The sequence below is a fragment of the Perna viridis genome, chromosome 6 (genome assembly GCF_037379345.1).
Source record: "Perna viridis isolate PV_CMFRI_1.1 ecotype Kerala chromosome 6, ASM3737934v1, whole genome shotgun sequence".
NCBI classification, from domain to species: domain Eukaryota; kingdom Metazoa; phylum Mollusca; class Bivalvia; order Mytilida; family Mytilidae; genus Perna; species Perna viridis.
In genome coordinates, this window is record NC_142450.1 from 46,364,195 (window position 1) to 46,385,403 (window position 21,209).

At 33.9% G+C, this 21,209-nt stretch overlaps 2 protein-coding genes across 5 annotated transcripts; one reads left to right on the plus strand and one right to left on the minus strand.

Annotated features, from left to right (window-relative positions):
* The first annotated feature begins 106 nt into the window (after positions 1-106).
* LOC148615278 (uncharacterized) lies at positions 107-8,654 on the plus strand. The gene is made up of 3 exons (XM_088590072.1): positions 107-3,148; positions 7,105-7,345; positions 7,725-8,654. The coding sequence occupies exons 1-3, from the start codon at positions 2,975-2,977 to the stop codon at positions 8,570-8,572; spliced, it is 1,263 nt and encodes a 420-aa protein (XP_088446198.1). The 5' UTR covers positions 107-2,974; the 3' UTR covers positions 8,573-8,654.
* On the minus strand, positions 7,190-19,683 carry LOC148615279 (uncharacterized). 4 transcript variants are annotated; one of them, XR_015923859.1, is made up of 6 exons: positions 19,589-19,683; positions 18,670-18,815; positions 16,051-17,778; positions 15,574-15,708; positions 14,421-15,167; positions 7,190-7,329 (listed from the first exon to the last, which is right to left on the minus strand). XR_015923859.1 is itself a non-coding variant. In XM_088590070.1 (5 exons), the coding sequence occupies exons 3-5, from the start codon at positions 17,507-17,509 to the stop codon at positions 14,497-14,499; spliced, it is 2,265 nt and encodes a 754-aa protein (XP_088446196.1). In that variant the 5' UTR covers positions 17,510-17,778; positions 18,670-18,815; positions 19,589-19,683; the 3' UTR covers positions 13,964-14,496. The 4 variants fall into 4 exon arrangements, 1 of the variants encoding a protein (XP_088446196.1); XR_015923860.1 differs by lacking the exon at positions 7,190-7,329 and adding an exon at positions 8,586-11,440; XR_015923858.1 differs by lacking the exon at positions 7,190-7,329 and adding an exon at positions 11,495-12,631.
* Positions 19,684-21,209: the final 1,526 nt, after the last annotated feature.

A 21,209-nucleotide genomic window follows, 5' to 3' on the forward strand; every position in this document is an offset into this window, starting at 1 on the left:
TTAAGTTTCATGGAAATGCAATTGGATTAAATTGGTCATAAAAAGACATCTCCAAAAAAAGGTCCTGCCTTAAACATGTGGATACAATGCATTGTAAGTACACTTTTAGAAAGGAAAAAAAAACATTAATTTAATTACTAACAACATATCAAAATAACACATACAATTAAAGTCCTCAATCTAGTATGAAGAATCTGACCTCTAACCAGTAGGAAATGGCCTCATTTTTGTCAAACATTTTCAAAACAAAATAAGGATGAATTTCTAATATTAATCAAAGAGTTCATTTCCCAATCTAATGGATGAACTGTTATGGTAGTAGCTAGTTAATTAGTTAACTGAAATTATCTATGTATGAACACGACCAAACTAGGCAGAAAGTTTGAGAGGTATGGTGAAGCATTACCATCTGGTTCCAAGATCATAGTTCCTGATTCCTTTTTCATCATTTAGACTTATTTTGTATACACAGAACTACTCCTTACCAGGCGCGGATCCAAGGACTGGCGTACTGGGCGTACGCCCCCCCCCTAAATAGGTAAGAAAAAACATTTTTACCACAGGTTTCACCTAATATTTTTTGCCTTGTTTTGCACTGCATTTAATTCAATTAACGCCCCCCCCCCAACTCAAATCCTGGATCCGCCCCTGCTTACCCCTCGATCTCGGAGCAAATTTTGTCTTTGCAAGAAAGACAATAAATGTTTCCTTTGTTAGGCTGGATGTTTTTAGGAGAAAATAAACTGAATGTGGAAGTACTAAAACGATCGACTTCAAACCGGTGAGAAACTATCGTCCATTAAACACATGCTTGTGGAAGTAACAGAAACTCTCTCAATCTGAATGTCAACATTTTCCAATTAAAGTCATATAAAATTGAAAAATTATAAACAGGTCCTTACAGGCATCAATTGAGACCATATTTGTATCCCCAGGACGCATGTCCGCACGTGCGTTGCAAGCGACTATGAAACTGATTCGTGACCAATCGACGACTGATAACAGAGGAAACAAACACGCGCACGTGCTAAGCGCGCGATTCCTATCCCTGTCAACAGTTGCTATGTCGGGTGTTCTGCTTTTTATTGCATATTGATCAAGGTCATTCAATTTTTTAAAAAGTTTACCAGCATAACTACATTGACTATGAATTTAAAAGGTGATAAATAAAGAAAAAGAAACGATGTTTCGCAATTTCAGTTACCGGTATTCACGATGCCAATTGTTTCTAAGCGTTTTACATTTGGTAAAATCCTTTACTGATTCAAATTGAATAATTATAATTATATCCTATTTGCTGGACCTTTTTATACTAAACTAAAACACTGATACTGACATGTATGGCTCCAGCATCTCTCTCCCACTTTTCCCTCGACAACCATATCATATTTTTGCCAGTTTCTAGGTCTATTCATTAAAATAAAATGTAGAGAATTATTATAATTCATATATATATTATTTTTAATAAAGCAATAATTTTCTAAAATGTCAATTTTATTTTTTGTTTTTTGTTTTCATTAAATATAAAGAAACCCTACTTACAGATATAAACGATGGTTGCGTTGGAACAATAAAAGCAAAGTACATTTAGGATATCTAAGCAAATGCTATAATCAAACTTATTAAGTTTATTAAGAAGTCTTCATGAAATTTCATATGATGAGCACATTACGAAATTAAAGAATTGATACGGCACCATTTCTTTCTTTATTTTATATAAAATCCATATTATAACCTTCCTGAACAGTAAAATAGTTATTTTTTTAATTTACTGAAAAGTTCAAGTTTTTTTCTGATTTTTCCTATAAAGTTACGATTAGCCTTTTAACTTTGAAGTTTTTTTCTCTAATGCACACCGATTAAAAAAAAACTTATGGTAAGAGGTACGCAAGTATGAGCAACTACTGACAAACGGGACAATTACACTGACTTTACACCATAGACTGGGTGCTGAACAAGACAAACTGAAACGGAATTTTCTTCCTTGAGACAAAATATTTATACTTTATTATCACTTCCTGTACAACGTATACTATAAAACAGAACAAAAATGATTTAGAGTTAGTGATACAAATACAAAGAACAAAAACAAACAACAAATAAACAAACGACATTTAAAAATACAAAATATACGAGAAAAAAAACACGATCGAACTGTTCTTTAAGTTGCATTCGTTTGAAGTATTTTACTTTGTGAACTATCAAGACATTCTCCAACGTTGGAAGGTAAAATGTATTTTATTGTACAGAAACATGCAAATGAAAGGTTTAATCAATTATACAGAAATTGTAAGAAAAAAAACTGTCAAAATGTTAGTTCGAATGCCTCTTGAAATTGTTCTACTTTTTTTATGATCTATGGTACATAAACCCCGTCGTTGTTAAATTCCAAATTTCGGTAGGAAAAATACCAGTTTCACATGCTAAAAGATAGATAATAACCTTTATGATATTGTGGAGATAACGGTATATCTTCCTCCGTGTTGTGTTGGAGGACACCGGCTGTTGACCGGTGTAACAACTTGTTACTTAATATTTGTATTTCAGATTATAAGAACAAAAAACTAACCAAATTGTTCATTTTAACAAATATTTAACTTTCAAACATTTCTTTATTGTCAATAATTATCAAAGACGCCAATTTGATCGTTTTGCATTAAACCTTGTAAATTGATAAACAGATTAATGAATTTTTGAATTAATTGATTAAAGGATACTAAAGGAATAAAATAAAGTGTGATTTCAAGAAATGAGAAAACGGATTGGTTGTCACTGGAAAGTCTAAACGACGCACGCGCGCCGATACTGAAAGCAACATCGCAGCTTGATGTGTGGCAAAAAGTTCCCATTGTCATGGAAACGTAAAAACTCTCTCACAGATGTTCGAGTTCCCACTTTTCACTTTCATCAATAAAAATCAAAACATGACTATATATAAGGTTTTTTCCCGAACATTACATGTTATATTGCAAGTATGCTAGGGTGCAGTGATTCTAAAAGTCCCGACGGCCACAACCCAACAAACTTCAACACTGGAGTCATTGCCGTAACTGACATTCCGGAATTTTCTGTTGGTGGTCCATTTCCTGGAAATTTCACGTTTGGACAAAATTCTGTTGATGACCCTAGAATAGACTTTATAATAGAGGTATGTTTTATTTTTAAACATTTTGAAATAAAAAAAAAATGAACATGGAACCAATGTAAATTATTCTGTTTAATTTGGTAACTTGGAGACCGGAAGTTTCAATATGTATAAATTCTTTTCGAAGTTAATTTTGACCAAGTTTAATTAATAAGTACATTTGTAAGTAGCCTTTTTAGATAACTTGAAACTATTTTTTTATAGCAGACTTTTGTGATAAATGTCAGTCGACTTTGAAAAGAATATTATGATCAAAGTTTCGGAATATTATATAAAAAGTATTCTGGTTGTACATTTAAGGACTGCGAGCATAACTTGGTAAAAAATTAAAAGCAATCCCTATCATTGTATTCATCAAAGCTATTTAGTTTGGAAATATTTTAATTGCGGACTGTGGACTACGTTACAGCACAGAGTTACCCGAGAAAATAACCATGCCCCAGATGAGAAATAGAACAGCAAATTAAATTATATATTTTTTTAAAATGTATATTTTTTTTTTTACTATGTATTCTTTTTTTTTTAATTGTTTTTGTCGTTGTTCTTGATGATATATCTTTTCAATCTATTCTTTGAAATAAGAAAAAACAAATAGTTTCATGAAATAAAATAAATACATGCCAACCAACAGAAATAGCTTGCTTGTATTTTTTTTCCATCTGAGAGCTTTAACAATGTGTGTTTGCTAAATTTACAACATAACTGATTCTGTAGTAAAAATATAACATGACTCTTTTTGTTAAAATAAAAGTTTAATCCAATCCAATTATTTGTATGTACCGACTATGAAAAGTTACTGTCATTGACAATAAAAGTAACAATAACGTTTCTTTACTCTTAAGTTGGACAACACAGTATAAAACAAATTTCACCATTTTTGACATTGTACAAAGAACACAGAGTATACTATATCTGTATCTGCAGATATTTTGAGACGTCAATTTCAAATGTAGTGTGATAATTTCACTAGTCAACAAAAACACAAAAAAACCAAACACGCTGAATAAAATGAATATGAAAAAGCTCCACAAAACATTTCTGTATACATTCGATATAAGGTTATAAAAAAAAACATAAAAAAGAACATAGTGTCAGGAAATGATTGCAGCATTATTCTACCTGCAAACATAGCGTCAGGAAATGATTACAGCATTATTCTACCTCCAAACATATTATAAATTGTAATTCTCTTGTAACAATCTAGAGCCTGTATGGGTGGAGCAGTATAGAAGATATTTCAATTATATTTTCTGTCCTTTATTTAATAATAACATACATATATGTAAAATACTGATGAAAATGTTATATTCGTTGGTACTTTATTTCTTTCGACATCCCCTAAATACAAGCGACTGTGTTTAAAGATCCACCTTTTCGGTGTTTATTCAGGGCACATTTTTTTTGTATATATGCCGACTACTCTTTTCTGTTTATGGATATGTTATATTTGCTCGGCAAACCAAATATAAAGGACTCTTTAGGGCGACCAGGGATTTTCATTATAACTGAAACCATTTTAAAGAATACAATTGCGTAACAGTCGCGTATATAAAAAAAAGTGAAAAGACTCGCAAACGTGCTTTCATTCCTGATTACATTTTTAAAAAAATCCGTAAGCTAAAATGCATGATTGTTTTAAGTTACAATTTTGTTTTTAAATTTCAGTTCTTCTATTCAAAGGGATGTGTTAAAATCATTTAAATCGTCAACTTCTAATATGTACACACCGTTTAGAAAGGACTTAATTTTTCCCAAGTGGGACTCTGGAGAGGAATAAGGATTAACTATTTTCATATCAAAATATAGGTGTCCTGCCTGAAAGATTTTCTGAGTAAATCTCTGTATTTTGCACTTTCGTGTAGAAACTGTTTTAAAATGACAATGACAACATATACTGATTTCAAATAGTTTTAATAAAACCGCACAAATATTTCAACTGTGTAAACTTTAATTAAAAGTCCAATTCTGCATTGAAATAATTTTTTAAAACATATATATACAATTTGTCAAATCAGATCTAATCGAGAATGTACTCTCAACCTTTTAGTGCATTCAAAATTCTAAAAATACCCTTAAAGATCCTACATCCTCCCTTCAAGCAAAACATCATAATCTTACTTCTCACCCGTAATCTTTGTCTTTTAAAGGCATATATGAACATTTTCAAGGGCACATTTGCGTAAGAATAGATACAAATATTAACGAAAAGGGCCTACTCCAATGAAAGAAGCCCTTTATCAATCTGCATATGACCTTTAACTTTGAATGTCAAATTTTATTTTTATACTACTAAAAAGACTTCCAGAAAGAAAGGTATGACTTTTGTTCCCCCCAAAAAATCAATGAAGTTAATAATTTGGCTGAAATTTGTTTTCAGATTAATTGATCTGAACACGGCAAATTAGCAACGGAATGCGTGTCGTTTATTTACAATTACTTCGGTATAATAGTAATATAACTCGCTGAAACCCCTACGTCTTGTTGAGAATTACTGATAGTGCGTTAGTACAACATGGAACGTCTGTTGAGTTCACCCTTGAAAAAAATATAAACTTCCATTTGCCATCGGATTTGTATACACACTTTCGCTCAAGATACTTCAAGTACCGCTGCACAAACAGTTTTCTATGTAAATTGCTTTTATCTTGAACTGCACGGCACTTAAAGTAAAATTAATCCTCCCACTTATGACAATCATTTACACAAGAAACGTCAAATTATTTACAGAGTATTCTAATTTGTCATATTCTATAGTTAACTCGACAATAAAGCCATCATAGGAGACTGACATGAGTGTTATTAACTTTCATTCCGAATATTTATCGCACACCTTTCCTTTCGGAATCTAATTGCAGGTTACGATAACGAGATCAAATGTTGCTTCAATGCGCGTGTCTTCCTAGAAACGACCAGGGTTAACAAAGGTCGACAAAATGTCAAGTCCTTTGTCATATTTGTTGACCTCTATTTGTTAAAGCTTAATATTATTCCGATTGAATAAACTATGCAATTTCACGAGAAATGGAAACGCTTAATTTTCCACCTAGTACACGGATATTGTTGACTTCAAACAATACGTATGCTGTGGCCGTAGCTCTCTTAAACAATATTTTACAACAAGGAGTACTATTCAAATCATTCAAATCATCGATAAACACTATATCCATAATACTTTATGAAAGAATGTTGCAAATGAAATGTACATTGTCAGCATACGAAAATGCATGACAGTGACTTTTCATACATATAGTCCATCGTAACGACTGTAGTACTGGCGGCCTACTTAAGCTATCCATACAGTATATAAATTTGATTTAGTTATCACCAGGTTAAGTACGTTAGCATGTGAACTGAATGATAGAAGTTAAGAAGACATAACAAATCAAGCCCCTATCCCTAAAAAACCAAATAACAAAAAGAGTTCTAAACGGACATTAAATTTCCAGTTGAACTAAATCATTTAAGCAAAATTGCAGAATGACTGAAGACTTATAGCTTAGGATTTTAACACATTTTCTAAGCGACAGTTGAGAATTCCACATTAAAGTTAAGCTTTCTTTAAACGCGAATAAAACAAAATACTATCTGCTAAATCGGTTTCAAACTTCGATACTGTTGATGATGATCAGAAAAACAAATAAATGTCTGCCAGTACTTCAGAATTTGGCAACATTGTGGCTCCTGTGACACCCAGAGAAGAAACCAAACCCTGCTTTAACAGAAAAATATCTTTTCTGTAAACATATATAATTCACAAGAAAACAAAAATGAAAGGATTCAATCAAGTGTTGGCAAATATATAATTAGTTATAGTATCTGTATGTTTGAAAATGTTTTATTTGTATTCAGCAAAGAATTTTCATTAGCCACGCGCCAATTCTAATATCAATATTCAATATTTAAAAGGAAACTATAAAGTACCAGTCAAACAATTATATCAAAAGATTTTTACTCAACAGGTGAAGCACAAAGATGGGCGGATTTCCATGGATTTCGAATCATCCAATCAGTGGATAAGATATATCCAGCCCGCACGAGACCGCCACGAGCAGAACGTGGAGTTCTATAAAGATCAGAATGGCACCATCTTTCTCCGGACAACTAGAAAGTTGAAAATGGGCGAACAACTCTATGCATGGTACAGTGAGCCATTGGCCAGATTGACTGGAGTTCCTTTCTTATCTCTGCAAAATATAATAGGTAAGTATTTTTTTTTGTCTGAAGTAAATGTATAATTGATACGTGATCTATCTTATATAATCGTTAAAAAAGACAAGCAACCCACTAATATGCGTAAAGAAAGCACATCTACAAAGTATACCTAACATTAGAAAAGTAACGGGAAAACATCATGGCACATCGAAATATAGTTCTGCCAAAATATTTTTTGTAAACTAGGAAACTTTTCTACCAGTACACTTTAAATTAATTGTTCGAACACCGTCTTTCGTCAATTTCATATCTTTGTGGATACTGTTTTATGTATGTCCTAAAACGTATTATTTCAATAGTTTTTTTTTCTCTTGTTTTCTAAGAATGTTTTTATTCTTACTGTTCTAACCAAGACGTTTCCTTCCAGGAAACCAACAATATCGATGTGACAAGTGCTACCTGTCCTTTAGATATCCTAATCCACTCAAGTCCCATATGATGCTGAAGTGTAAGAGACAAGAAGGCACACTGGCGACTAATCCTAACACTAGTCTTAGTGCTCAACAGTTCTCCTCTATCCAACATATGTACCCAACATTTGACTACACATATTTCTTGAGGAATTTGTCGACTGCTACAGTTTGTTCAATGGAAAACCAAAGTTTAAAGAATTCATGGACAATACAAAGATCGCCAGTATTACCACATACAGGAAGTCACTTGCCACCTGTATACCCAGTTACGGTCATGGATAGTATCAGTCCCAAACATTGCCCGTTACAAGCTTGCTCACAAATGTGCTATAAAGTACAATCTACATATAGCGACTTGGGTCCTGAGAGGGGCAATCATGCCGATACAATCAACAAAATTGCTGTACCCCTCCCGTCAGAGGTTAAAGGAGAGCCACTGGATATTTTACCAAAGTCATTGCTCACAAAATGTAAAAGTGGCCATATATGCATCTTTTGTGGAAAGTTTTATTCACGGAAATATGGTCTCAAAATTCATCTTCGAACACACACTGGTTACAAGCCTCTCAAATGTAAAATATGTTTCCGGCCGTTTGGAGATCCCAGTAACCTTAACAAACATGTCCGTCTGCACGCAGAGGGAGACACACCATACAGATGTGAATTATGTAACAAAGTACTAGTGCGCAGAAGAGATTTAGATCGTCATATTCGTTCGCGCCATCCAGAATCTGTAGGAACTTCCGGTGTTAACGACTCTTTAAAACCGAGTGACACAGAAGAGGACATTATTGTTACATAGTTATTTAAATCCACTGCTTATCATTTCTCACGTTTTCGACTTTAGCTTTTAATTTTTCTGAATTTTTTTACCTAATAATTTACTTTAGTACTATTAAACATATTCAAAATGACGAATAATTCGGGTGTAATGATTTTATTTGTTGTGTATCAAGTGCATTTTGATTGGTTCTTTTGGTAACCAGACAACACATGGCATTGTAGTACGGCACAAAATGCTACAACGCCAATTTCTCTTTGGTGTGATTTAGGTGTGAAAATAGATAATTATGAAAGAAGCCCGTAATACAATACACAACAAAAAAATGAAATAAACACTGTATATATAGCGCTGAAATAAATAAGACAAAGAAAACGAAAAGCAGAACAAACTGCTAACACTACATAACTCTTTAAAATATAAAATATGAGTATACTATTTGTATAATTACAGAGACAACTAACCCAGCAGAAAAATGACATGATTACAATTGGAACAAGTGGGCAGAACTAAACATACATAAACAGCAAACTAATGAAAGCAATACATAGAAAACATGGTGTATACAAATTATACTAAACAACAAAATTACAAACTAAGAAACCTGCAAAACAAACTAAAGAGAGACTTGGAAATGGGTCAAACAATTCCTATCTTAAAATGTCAAAATGGTGAGCAAAAGATAGGTTTAGTAGCACCATATAGGTGTGAATAACCCAAGTATAAAAGAAATTGAAAATAAACGAGACCAAGAAGTAAGTTTTAAATTTTAAAAAGTATAACACAAAAAAAGGTTGATAAAATTATGAACAAAAATAAACATAAAAAGCTACTGGTGCTAGTGGAATTCTAACAAAGGTTGTAAAGCTAAGTAAATTTGTCATGGGCTTCAAATTACTTCACTTATAAATGAAAGAACTGAATATTGTGTTTTCCCTGACAGACTAAAAGAAGCACAGGTCACACCAACATACAAGAAATACGATGCATTTAAATCTAACTAGTGTGTTATCCATTATTTCAAATATCTATGAAAAAGTAATATAGATCCAACTTGATAATTTTTTGGATAAAATATTTAATCCGTATTTATGTGCGTTTCGCAAGGGACATGGGTGCCAGACCATCCTGTTAATACTGCTGGAGGATTGGAGAGAGTCCCTTGATAAAAATGACTATATGGCAGCTGTTATCATGGACCTTTCTTAGGCCTTTGACTGCCTTCCACACAAAATTTTAGTGGATAAATTGCTTTCATATGGTATTACACTACACGCTGTCTCTTTACTTAAATCTTATCTGACTGGTATAAAATAGCAAATTAAACCCGGAAACATTCTTAGCAGTTGTGCTGGCATTCATAAAAGGGTACCACAAGGCTCTATGTAGGGTCCCCTCCTTTTTAATGTATTTTTAAACGATATTTTCTACCTCATAAAATATGGATCACTCTATAACCATGCGGACGATAATACTCTGTCATATTTAATTCCAGAATATGGAAATCTTATATCAACTCTTGAAATGGAGTACTATGCGGACAATACATTTTCAAGTCTAGACTATAGAAATTTGCCCTTGAAATGGCGTCAAATCGGTACATATAATGGTTTAAACTGAACAAAATAAAGGAAAATCCCGACAAGTTTCAAGTAATCGGAGTTGGGAAAACACCTTTGACATACACAACAAATGAAATTCAAAATTCAAAATTAACTTATGAAAAAGTAGTCAAATGGTTGGGTAAAGAAATTGACTACCATCTGAAATTTGACGTCCATATTGGAAATGTTTGTAGGAAAACAGCCAAACAACTCTTTGTTCTAAAACGATTGGGCCCATTTCTTTCCAGGCTTGATAAAATTACAATCTTTCATACATTCATTATTAGCAATTTTAGTTTTGCCCTTTGGGTTGGTATTTCTGCTCGGAAAATGAAGAAAGCGCAGGAAGGAGCAGTCCGCTTCGTCTATGATTATTACATCTCGTCATATTTGGATCTAATACAGAGAGCTCAGCTGCCTACTCTACAGATCTGTTTTAGTTTAAACATATTTTATTTGCATATAAACAAAAGGGATTGAACAAAAGTGAATCACACTTACGAGGTTCTCTCCTAAATACAATATAATATACAATAACAAAATGACATTGAGCATGCATCAACTGTGTATACTTATAATAATCAGTTAAATTTAAAGATAGAAAATAAAGAGAAAGAAATAGAAAAGAAATAAAAAAAAAATTGACAGAAAAGTAGTGGTGATGATGATGGTGATGATGGTGGTAGGAGAGTGGGTACACAAAGTAATATCTTACAAGTTATTAGACAACAGAAAATCTCTCAGAATCTTTGATAAAGGCTAGAACGTGCTTCAATAAACTTATGTTTTGATCATATGTTAATTCCAAACTACCACGTGTAAGAAGTTCAACATCTATTGTTAAAGTATCAGGAATCCAGTTAATGTGGTTTAAAAGGCGTGCTCTTATTTCATCATATAACGGACAATGAAAAAAGAAGTGATTAACATCTTCCATTCTTCCGCATCTACAAAAAGGTGAACCAACTATATTCATTCTGTGCAAGTCATGCTTTAAGGAAGATACAGAATGTCTTAGCTGGGTCAGAATAATATTTAGTTTCCGTGGACCAAAAGAAAAATGCTTTGGAACTTGCAAGATATTTGTATTACTTTTAAAAGATCTGTCGCATCAGAACCATGGTACTGGAAACATTCAAAATCTTGAATAACTTAACTCCAAATTGTCTCAATAACCCGATCAGTAAAACACAATCCAATTATTCTTTCAGGTACAGCAATATTTTGGATATCCCATGGGTAAAAACTTCTTCTTTTGGCAAAAAATCATTTCGGTCTGCAGCTCCTGTATTATGGAATAGCATGTCTGAATATTTCAGGACTGAAAGTAGTTTCTCATAATTTAAAAGCCTGCTTCAGCCACGGAATGGCTCAGAATGTAGATGCAGTGCATGCAAGTAATCATATTTTTTGTCTATGCTATTTTATTTTTTTATTTTGACTTGTATTCATTTGAATTGCTTGTTATTGTACTGCTTATGCTTTAATGCTATGCATGCTAAACTATGTGTTTTTAAATTATGTATATGTACATAAACATTTGTTTTATGCTATGTATATGTTATTTATTCCGTGAAAAGCTCATGAGAGCTTATATTTGTAAGTTATAATCATACCGAATCAAAACAATTTTTTTACGTTTATGTCATAAAGTTCTTATCAGCCTAAAATAATAAACTAAATGTACCATATGTTCTCCCACTCCATTTGTGGAGCATTATAACAATTTTTCACATTTATCCAAGAGGAAAGGAACGCACTAAATACCAAAGTAAAATGACACATAGAAGTTGCCTGTAAGTAAACTGAGTAGAGTTTTTTTTTTTTGCAAACATGGCTATAGGATTGATACACACATGTACTATAAGTCAAATGCCACTGACAGTCTACTTTTTTACCCGATAGTCTCTTTCGATTTTACGGAGACTGTATGCTCTGTCAGTGGTTAAAGGTCGTGAGGTCTTTAATTTTGAAACGAATTAAAGTTTTAAGTAGGTCAATGAATGCCAAGGCTACATCAGTTTTCAAAGACCCCGATGTAGCAAAAACATTGTCACCTATACATGACAAATATGTTGTCGTACCAGCAGACAAAGCCCAAAACAACATTGTTTTTGTCTGCAAAACGTTTTACATCCAATGTTTATTATCAGAGGTAGACGTAGAAAATAATAGCAGTGATAAGACCTATATTGTTACCATACTCTCCAAAGAAATGATTGTGGAAAACCATAAATCTGTGCTACCCTCTTTTGATCTCTCTACCAAGGACGATGATTGTGATTTACCGTCTATGTACTGGATTCCTAAACTACAGAAGAATCCATGCAAGCAACGTTTCATAGCTGGATCTGCAAAATGTACCACCAAGCCTCTTCCAAAACTTTTAACTCATATACTCGCAGCTGTCAAAGAGGGTCTACAGTCCTACCACAATACTTGTTACTCCCGTAGTGGTATTAATTCAATGTGGATCCTGAAAAAATCCAAAGATATTTTGGAGACAATCAGTTCAAGACTATCATCTGAATATAATAGCATTAAAACCTATGATTTTCAACACTGTATACTACAATTCCCCATACTCAGTTAAATCCCGACTTAAAAACATTATACATCGTTGTTTTTTTCCAAAAAAAGTGGTACACCTAGATACAAATATATAGTTCTTGGTAGAGATTCCTCATACCTTGTAAGAAATAATTCCAAATCATCTTCCAAATATACAGAGGAAGATGTTTACATAATGCTGGAATTTTTAATCGACAATATATTTGTCCAATGTGGTGGACGTGTTTTTCAACAAACGGTCGGCATTCCAATGGGAACAAATTGTGCTCCTTTACTAGCTGACCTATTCCTTCACTCTTATGAGGCTGACTTTACAGCTGATCTGATCAGAAAGAAAGAATATAGTTTAGCTAGATCATTTAATCTCAGTTTCCGCTATATAGATGACGTATTATCTTTAAACAATCCTAATTTCGGGGATTTGATACATCGCATCTACCCCAAAGAACTTGAGATAAAGGATACTACAGACACTGTGAAGTCAGCCTCATATCTTGACCTACACTTAGAAATCGATGATAAAGGAAAACTATTGACCAAACTTTACGACAAACGTCATGACCTTTAACTCAGAATTGTCAACTTTCCTTTCATCTGTGGCAACATCCCTTCCTCACCTGCGTATGGAGTGTTCATATCACAACTCATACGTTATGCCAGAGCTTGCCGAAACTGCGCAGACTTTTTGTATCGCGCTAGAACTCTAACAAATAGGCTTCTGGGACAGGGTTATGTTGCTACAAGATTAAAGTCATCACTACAGAAGTTTTATGGTCGTCATCATGAACTCGTGGATCGTTATGGTGTATCCATCAGCACCATGAAAACTGATTTATTCAACGGGTCATAGTTTTCCTTTCCTCGTTTGTCTACCCCGGACTTGACTTTTTATGAGCAACTCGGCGGGTGTTTCTAGAAAAGCAAAGGACGCTTACCCTACCGGTTCACCTGGTCCATGCTCCCAGTTTTTAGTGGAGTCCGAGTTGCTCATTTGCTTTTGTTACTTTGTATGTATGATTTTAGTTACTTTATGTTTTTGTTGTGTATGTCTGTTTTCCATCTCTGGTCTTTGTCCCTGGATTACATTCTTTTGATTACTGCTATAATCTTGGTTCCCTTGATTACTCTTTATTACATGCAAAGAAACATAATAATTTGTGTGCACAATTAATTTTTTTCTGCACAAACTACGTATTCATATGCGCTTAAAATATATTTTTTGTGCAAAATATCTAACTTCAGATCACCAAATAATATATTTAAAAATTATGATAAAGAGGCTGTTTGTATGATCCTATCGGCAATCAGTATTGCGTCATTGTTTTGTTGTAACATATCTCTCACCTCCTTAAAGTTGTAAAAAATCTTAAGGTGTCCATGCAATAACCAGGCAGCGGATTGCAAATGACAAATTTTGTTTAAAAAAATCATCAATTTCATACCATAAATGCACCCTTTCTCAAAGTTGAATGTTAGTTTTGAATAATTGCAACAGTTAAAGAGAAAACCTTGAAATTCATTGAAAAAGGAAGATAACTTTTCATTTTTGTGCAAAAATTGGTTGCTTTGTTAAGGAACTTTAAAATCGTTTTCCGTGCCATCCATGGTCGCATTATAAAAATCTTTTTACTATTTGACACACTTATGACATAAATATTACATTGGAACAATATATTCAGTGAAATAAAATTTACCATGTGCCAACAATATCATAAGGTCTGCCTGATTTTTACGTGGGTGGCCTCTTAAGGTTTTCTAAACAAGGGATGTCTATTCCTTGGGTTGGTTTGCTACTTTTGGCGCAATATTTCTAAACGATGATTGTAGATATGGAAACGAGGTATGAACACCGGAGTGAGCCATTTGAGGAATGATATTAGCGGCTGTCATCAATAATCTAGCATCTTGCGCAAAGCAGTTAGGATTAAGATAAGGGTATGAGGTTGGTACCAGGTATCCGATATTATCGTTATTTGTTGTCCTTGGTTTATTTGTCTTGATGCCAGAACCTGACGTACTGACACTGATGTCACTAGGTGGCGCTGGTATTTTATTAACGTCAGTTCTATCAGACCGAGGTAAAACTACAGCAGTATTGATAGATCCTATAGAGCGTTTAAGATTTTTAAACTTGTCGGTCAACTTAAAGAGTGTCTCCGTTGACCGGACATTATCTGAGGTGAGATTTACTGGCCTTGGAACGTCCTCCCTGATTCGTTTTGGGTGATCATCATTGTCTGAAGAATCAGATTTCCGTTTGATATCCACTGTTTTTGTTTTGGTTTCCTTGTGTAAATTTGGTAGTGGTTGAACGTCTGCTACTACCGTTACTGGGCTATTTCCGATCAGAGATTCTGGAGAGATTTTTATATTTAGAGAAATCGTCGGAAACGAAATTTGTCGAACATGGTCATCGTGTAAGACATCTCCAGTGCTTGATTCTGAAAGAAGAAGAGATAAACACATTTAATCGTAAGGAAAATCTCTCGCAGATGAAGTTCATTGAAATTTCTGAACTCATATCTGATAGGTACATTAACAGTGACTATTAGTATCTGGGAATCAATTATTAATCTAATGCTTGTTATTATTAAAGTGTATCAGGCAGTGGGTGAAAAAAATGGCATAAAAACATCCTTTTGAAAGTCTAATTTGACTATTTTACTATCAGAATCAAGGAAAAAAGACAAGATTTTCCATATCATTTTGGTAAATTGAGTTATAATTATAATTGAGTTATAATAATACAGATTCTTACAAAACTGTATACGTAATTACACACTTTAACTTACAGTTTTTTTTCTATTTTTCATTACTCGATACACTCACGTTAAAATTGTTACGTACCATCTGAGATATCAGAAATCACTGACGTGATCCATTTTCTCAATTCAGTTTGGTCATCTTCATTCATACAGCTTAAAATGTCTCTAACTTTGGATTTGGCATCTAGTAAAGACACAGTTCTTGTATCCTCCTGCTCTGTAAAAGCATACAAATACAAATGTAATGCAAAATATTTTGTATAAAAATATTGAGGTATTGAACAATCTGCAACGATTCAACATTGATATAGATGTGTTTCAAAGTTTAATCTACTTGTAATGTATGTGTAAGTATTGATATAAGACAGTATCAAATCTAAATAGCAGACATGTGAAGCTACTGTATAGTCCATAAATATTCCTCATCTACTAAACAACTAACACATATCCAATACACAATTTCAATAGACGAGGAGATCGTTTGAATTTAGACAGTTGATAAAGTGACTATGTAGTGGTACTTCTTTAACTTAATACATCAGGTACAATCAGTACTCACCTTTCAGCTGCTCTTGCACGTCGCCTCCACTGGTTTCGTTTTCGGATAATTGACTGTTACTTTCGACTGTATCTTCACGGTCATCATCATCGTCTCCACTTGTTTCTGGTTCATAACTTGCCGCGTACTTGTCTCCAATCTCGCTGTTATTGCTTTTGCTAAAATGGTTATCGACATCGCTGATTTCAGTCTTTATACAACCAGTAGGTGAAGCTGAAGTATTCATCGCAAATAACTTAGAATGCTTAGTGTCTGCCATCAGAGCTATAGAAGGCAATGGTCTTTCCGATCTGGTATTACTCGAAACCATTCCATAGCTCTCTGAGAGGATGTACTCAGTAGGAGCATTCATAGTTGCTCGGGGAAGTCCCGTGATATCACGAATCATACGGACAAGATCGCTTAGTTTATTAACACCCATTGCACATGTTCGATACCAGGCCTGCAGAGGTGATGGCTGCATGCTGGTAATCCCCAGATAAAATGGGGAGTTCTCGTATCGCATGTTTTGAGGTCGTTTTTCCCAATAAAGATTGTATATATCGATTGGATTTCTCTCCTTTACTTCGGGTTGTTCCCAAATACAAAGTCGGTTTCCATGATGATCATATTTACTATGCGCAATAGAAGTTTGAACGTCCACTGGTTCATATATTAAGAATTTCCTTCCGTTTGGATCTGTCTTGAGTTTAATGTCGCCCCACATCAAGTTTTTATGGTCAATAGCTTTTCTAAGTCGAAAATGGACAATAAAAAGAAAACACAGTGTGTTAATCACAGACATGGGTGTATATGGTCCCATCTCATGTGCAGAAAACAAATGGTTAACCTTGTCTAAGGTCAAACGTCCAAATGGCTCTGGTTGTTTCTTGCTACCCTTTCCAAGTTCACGTAACTTTTGCTGTTTGAATTTTAAGGCATTTCTAGTATTGGTAAATGCCGAGTCTCTAGTAACTGACTGAGGATAATTTTTTAATTTGAGATACCTCTCTACGCTACACAGCATACCTCTTAAACTTGCGGGTTCGTATTCATTCCCATCGTGTTTCTTGACAACAGAGAAAAATGCTGATAGATATCCGTCCAAATGATTTGGTGGAATAAGCTCAGGTGCACGAAACTCGTTTATAGATCTAAGGTAGGTAATAAAAATTCGAATGTCTGTGTCTGTTTTTCTCTGCGTATTTTTGTTTTCCATCGAGATTCCCAAATCATCTTCACCGTCAAAACCATCTCCGTCAACAATCGTCGACAGTCGTCTTTCTGTCGACCTCCAGACGTCCATATGATCGTCGTCATTATCCTCTGAAAACTCATCTTGACTATCAATCATTAAACTACTTGTATTTCCAGGAGAAGACATCGACCGTTGATCTTCTCTGGAAACGTTTTCTGTTTTAATTGTTGTCTGCGATGCTGTGCTGGATTCTGGCACCATGACTGTTTCTTGTGGTTCCATGTTGAGAATGTCTAGTCTACTATCATCATATTAGCTGGAATGATATCTGAGGTGTGCACCAACACAGTTATATCAGTACTGGGTCATGATATGGAGGAATACGAATGTCTTATCAACATATAGTGAAATATCTCTCTCTAACAGGTGTTATCATCCCACTTCAAAATTTTATCTCAAATACAATGTAATATTGGTCCTACAAATACAGATACAAATCATCTAGGTCGTCTTAGTATCTAAAAGTCACTGAATTTTGTAGACACATGGATCTGAAAACGTAAATAAGAGACGTTAACCAGTTATTGACTATTTGATGCGAAACCTTAAAGTGACAAAGAATATATATATATCGCTTTTGAAGTACTTAGGACTAGCCAATTTACAGACTCTTTTCATGGTTGGTGACGCGATAGTCTGACGAATATTTGAGTTACCGATATGAATAATTAAAAAAATTACACATTTCTATTTCAAAACATAAATTAAGCAAATAAGTTACCTCTAGATTTTTGTTTTGTTCTTATACAACATTTCTCAGATACGTTAAAAATAAATGTTTATCGTTTAAACTGTTTTGATGAAATGGAAACTGACCAGCGATCTCAGATGCACTTCTAAGGCAGCCACAGTTTAATTTTTCTCGGGGAGGGGGTATGGATTCACCCCAAGACAAATTGTTTTTTAACCAATTTATTTTTTTCGCAGCAAGTCGAAAACATTTTTTTTCTTCAAATATAGATCTAAAGGTAAAAGCTATTAAAAACTGAGAGTATAGCACAATTTTGTTTCAAACTGCTGACGACAAATTATTTTTTCTCAAAACATTGGAAACAAACTTAACATCAATTGCCCAAGAAAATCGAAAATGAAATTGTTGCTGCCTTAGAGCTTGTTGACCCCCTGCCCCAAAACTAAAGAAGTCATATGATTGTGTTTTGATGCACTTTTCTGTAATGTTTTGAGAAGACTTCACCAACAATGTAGACTAAATTAACGTGCATTGTGTGCCAGCTGTGATATACCCACGATGTGCTATCTCGACGAAAGATAGTCCAAGTACCAATATCCGAAAATACTTAACATAACACGATAAAGGTCATATACTATTCGGTTGATAAAGAAAATACGTAAGACTTGTTCTTAAATATGTACATACTCACTATGATTAGTCTTGTATATATATTTGTAAGAAAAAAGTTTGGGAAGAGCGTTCATATGTGAGAATGGATACTGTATATAGAATCTAGACTGTGCACACCTTTGTGGTGTAAGGGTCTAATATTATACCAAGGAAACTGGTATTTTCCTGAAAATTAAATGATAACGTAGGTTAAACTTTTGAAATTTCGTAATGTTACCTTAATACTTACAGACAAAACAACAAAAACAACGTCTGCTGTTCATGTGTAATCCGATTTGAAATAAAAATTACGTGGAATAATCAATAATGATAAACGTCATTAAGATATTTTCACAGACTGGCAGCATGTGATATTTCCGAATGTTTTCATATCTTTAAAGTACATGACCAACTTACCACGGTTCTAATGTTAACAGTCCCGATCCACTGCACTTAAATACAATGTATATGTCAGGGTATAAGCGTAAAAATAAATAGTTCAAGCCTTAACTAAAATTATGAAAATATCCATCCCTGGCCATAATTAGTACTAATGGGCGGGTCGGTGGGGTCGTCAATGGAAATAAAGACCGAGCACAGCAAGACAAGTACATTTTTGGTGGTAGAATTTGATAAAAAAAAATAGATCATGTATAGAGTCGACAACCTTTCAACACGAAAAGCAACATATTTCGCATCATTACATGCATAACACCACTATTATATTAAAATTTTACACATTTAAAACTTTTTTTATTGGACAACTCTGAAACTTCGTGATAATAAAAGTAGAAATGAGACGAAAAGATGAAAAGGAAACAAGTTTCTGTATGAAATAAACCAAGAAAACAAAGAGAAGCATTTCACAAAGAAAAAGTAAAAAGTTCAAGTCACAGTAGGCCCTGCACGTATCTTATATTTCACAACAATAATGTATGTAGGCATATTTCAGTACTTACAAGTAATCTTGTCCGGCTCTACTGTTGGTCCTTATTTTGAATACTACATGTATTATGTTTATGTAGACATTCATTTCGAGGACAAGTATGGCTTGAAGTGGCGTTTACACACGATCAGATGATATCAGTGTTATCATATACTTAATGTGTTATTTCATGGCAACAGTAAAGCTATCGTGTCATGCCGGTGGCATTATTTATTAACATATTACATATAAATTGATAGGAAATTTAAAACAGAAATCTATACTTGTCTATGGCGTTTTTGTTGCTGTCGATGACTACAATATAAAGTGTTTCATCAGATGTTGATTATTTATCATTCATTCATGACTAATTCATTTTTCCTTTTCCGGACACGTAAAAGCGAGTACGTTCATTATTCTTTTTAAACTGCATATTTTGGTTTTTGAAGCAGAAGCAATAGTTACATGTATAGACAAAGAAATGAAAACTGGATCAAACATGTATCAAATAGTTCTTCTAGTTCATATCTCTTTAAGTAAATTAATACTGAAGCATTGTAGCGGTAATTCCTTAAACAAATAATAACAAAATCAAAGCAAAACCACCACCCCCTCCCCCGACCCTATCACACAAACAAACAAGAAATTTAAAGGACGACTACTTCACAAATGATAACAATCCTTTTGCTATAGTTTTTAATTGATAAGATGTACATATTTAGCTAACACTTGTAAGAATTCCTGCATTTACTTAAATACCGAATGTTATTCGTAGTTGTTTAAAAGTTAGACTTTTTTTCTAAAATTCCCATGGAGAAATATCTTTAACAAAACGAAAAATCATTACCACAATTTCCTTCAGACATCCACCGTTTTCCTTGATGTAGAATGCTTCGATGATTGAGATGATTCGCCTGAATTATCCTGATGATTTTGTTTTTCTCGTTCTATCATTTCTTTGATAGGTTGTGCATTCGCAATTGCAAATTCGACAATCTTTCTATGATAAAATTTTGGTCGAATACTTTGTCTTTTCTTTGAATGACGTTTGATTTGACTACTCATCAACTTGTCCATATAATCCTGTGACACTAAACACGCTCGAAAACAGCCTTTACATTTGTACGGACAGCCTGCTTTGTGTCGAATTCCTCCGTCTTTTGAGTATAAAAGTGGTTTCCAGAGAGACCCACGAGACAAACTATCTTCTTCAGATTCTCTTTTCCCACCAATTTCTAAAAACATCTGCTTCCGATGATATGCTGACTTGGTTCGCCAATACAACGGTGTTGTCTGTTTCGTCTTATCGCCAATATCGACTGCACTCAACACTTTTTTTGCACACGATGGTGCTGATCTGACCCGTGTCACGAAAGCTTCTCTCATTTCATGTTCAGTTTGAAAGTCACTAAGCATCCTCATTTCTTTTGCTTCGACTTTTGCTATTCCTAGTGCACTATCTTTCTTAATGTCACTTTTGGGTAATTCCAACGATTTAGCATTAATAGATAATTTGTCAAAATGTAGTTTTTCGGGTTGGCTAGTAGTTGGTCGCTGTAAAACAATTTTACCAGGCCTTGTGCCATGACAAGTATGTGGTCTTTGATTCAGAGGTTTTTGTTTTGTGTCAATGCTTTTAGGAGCACTCCTACCGC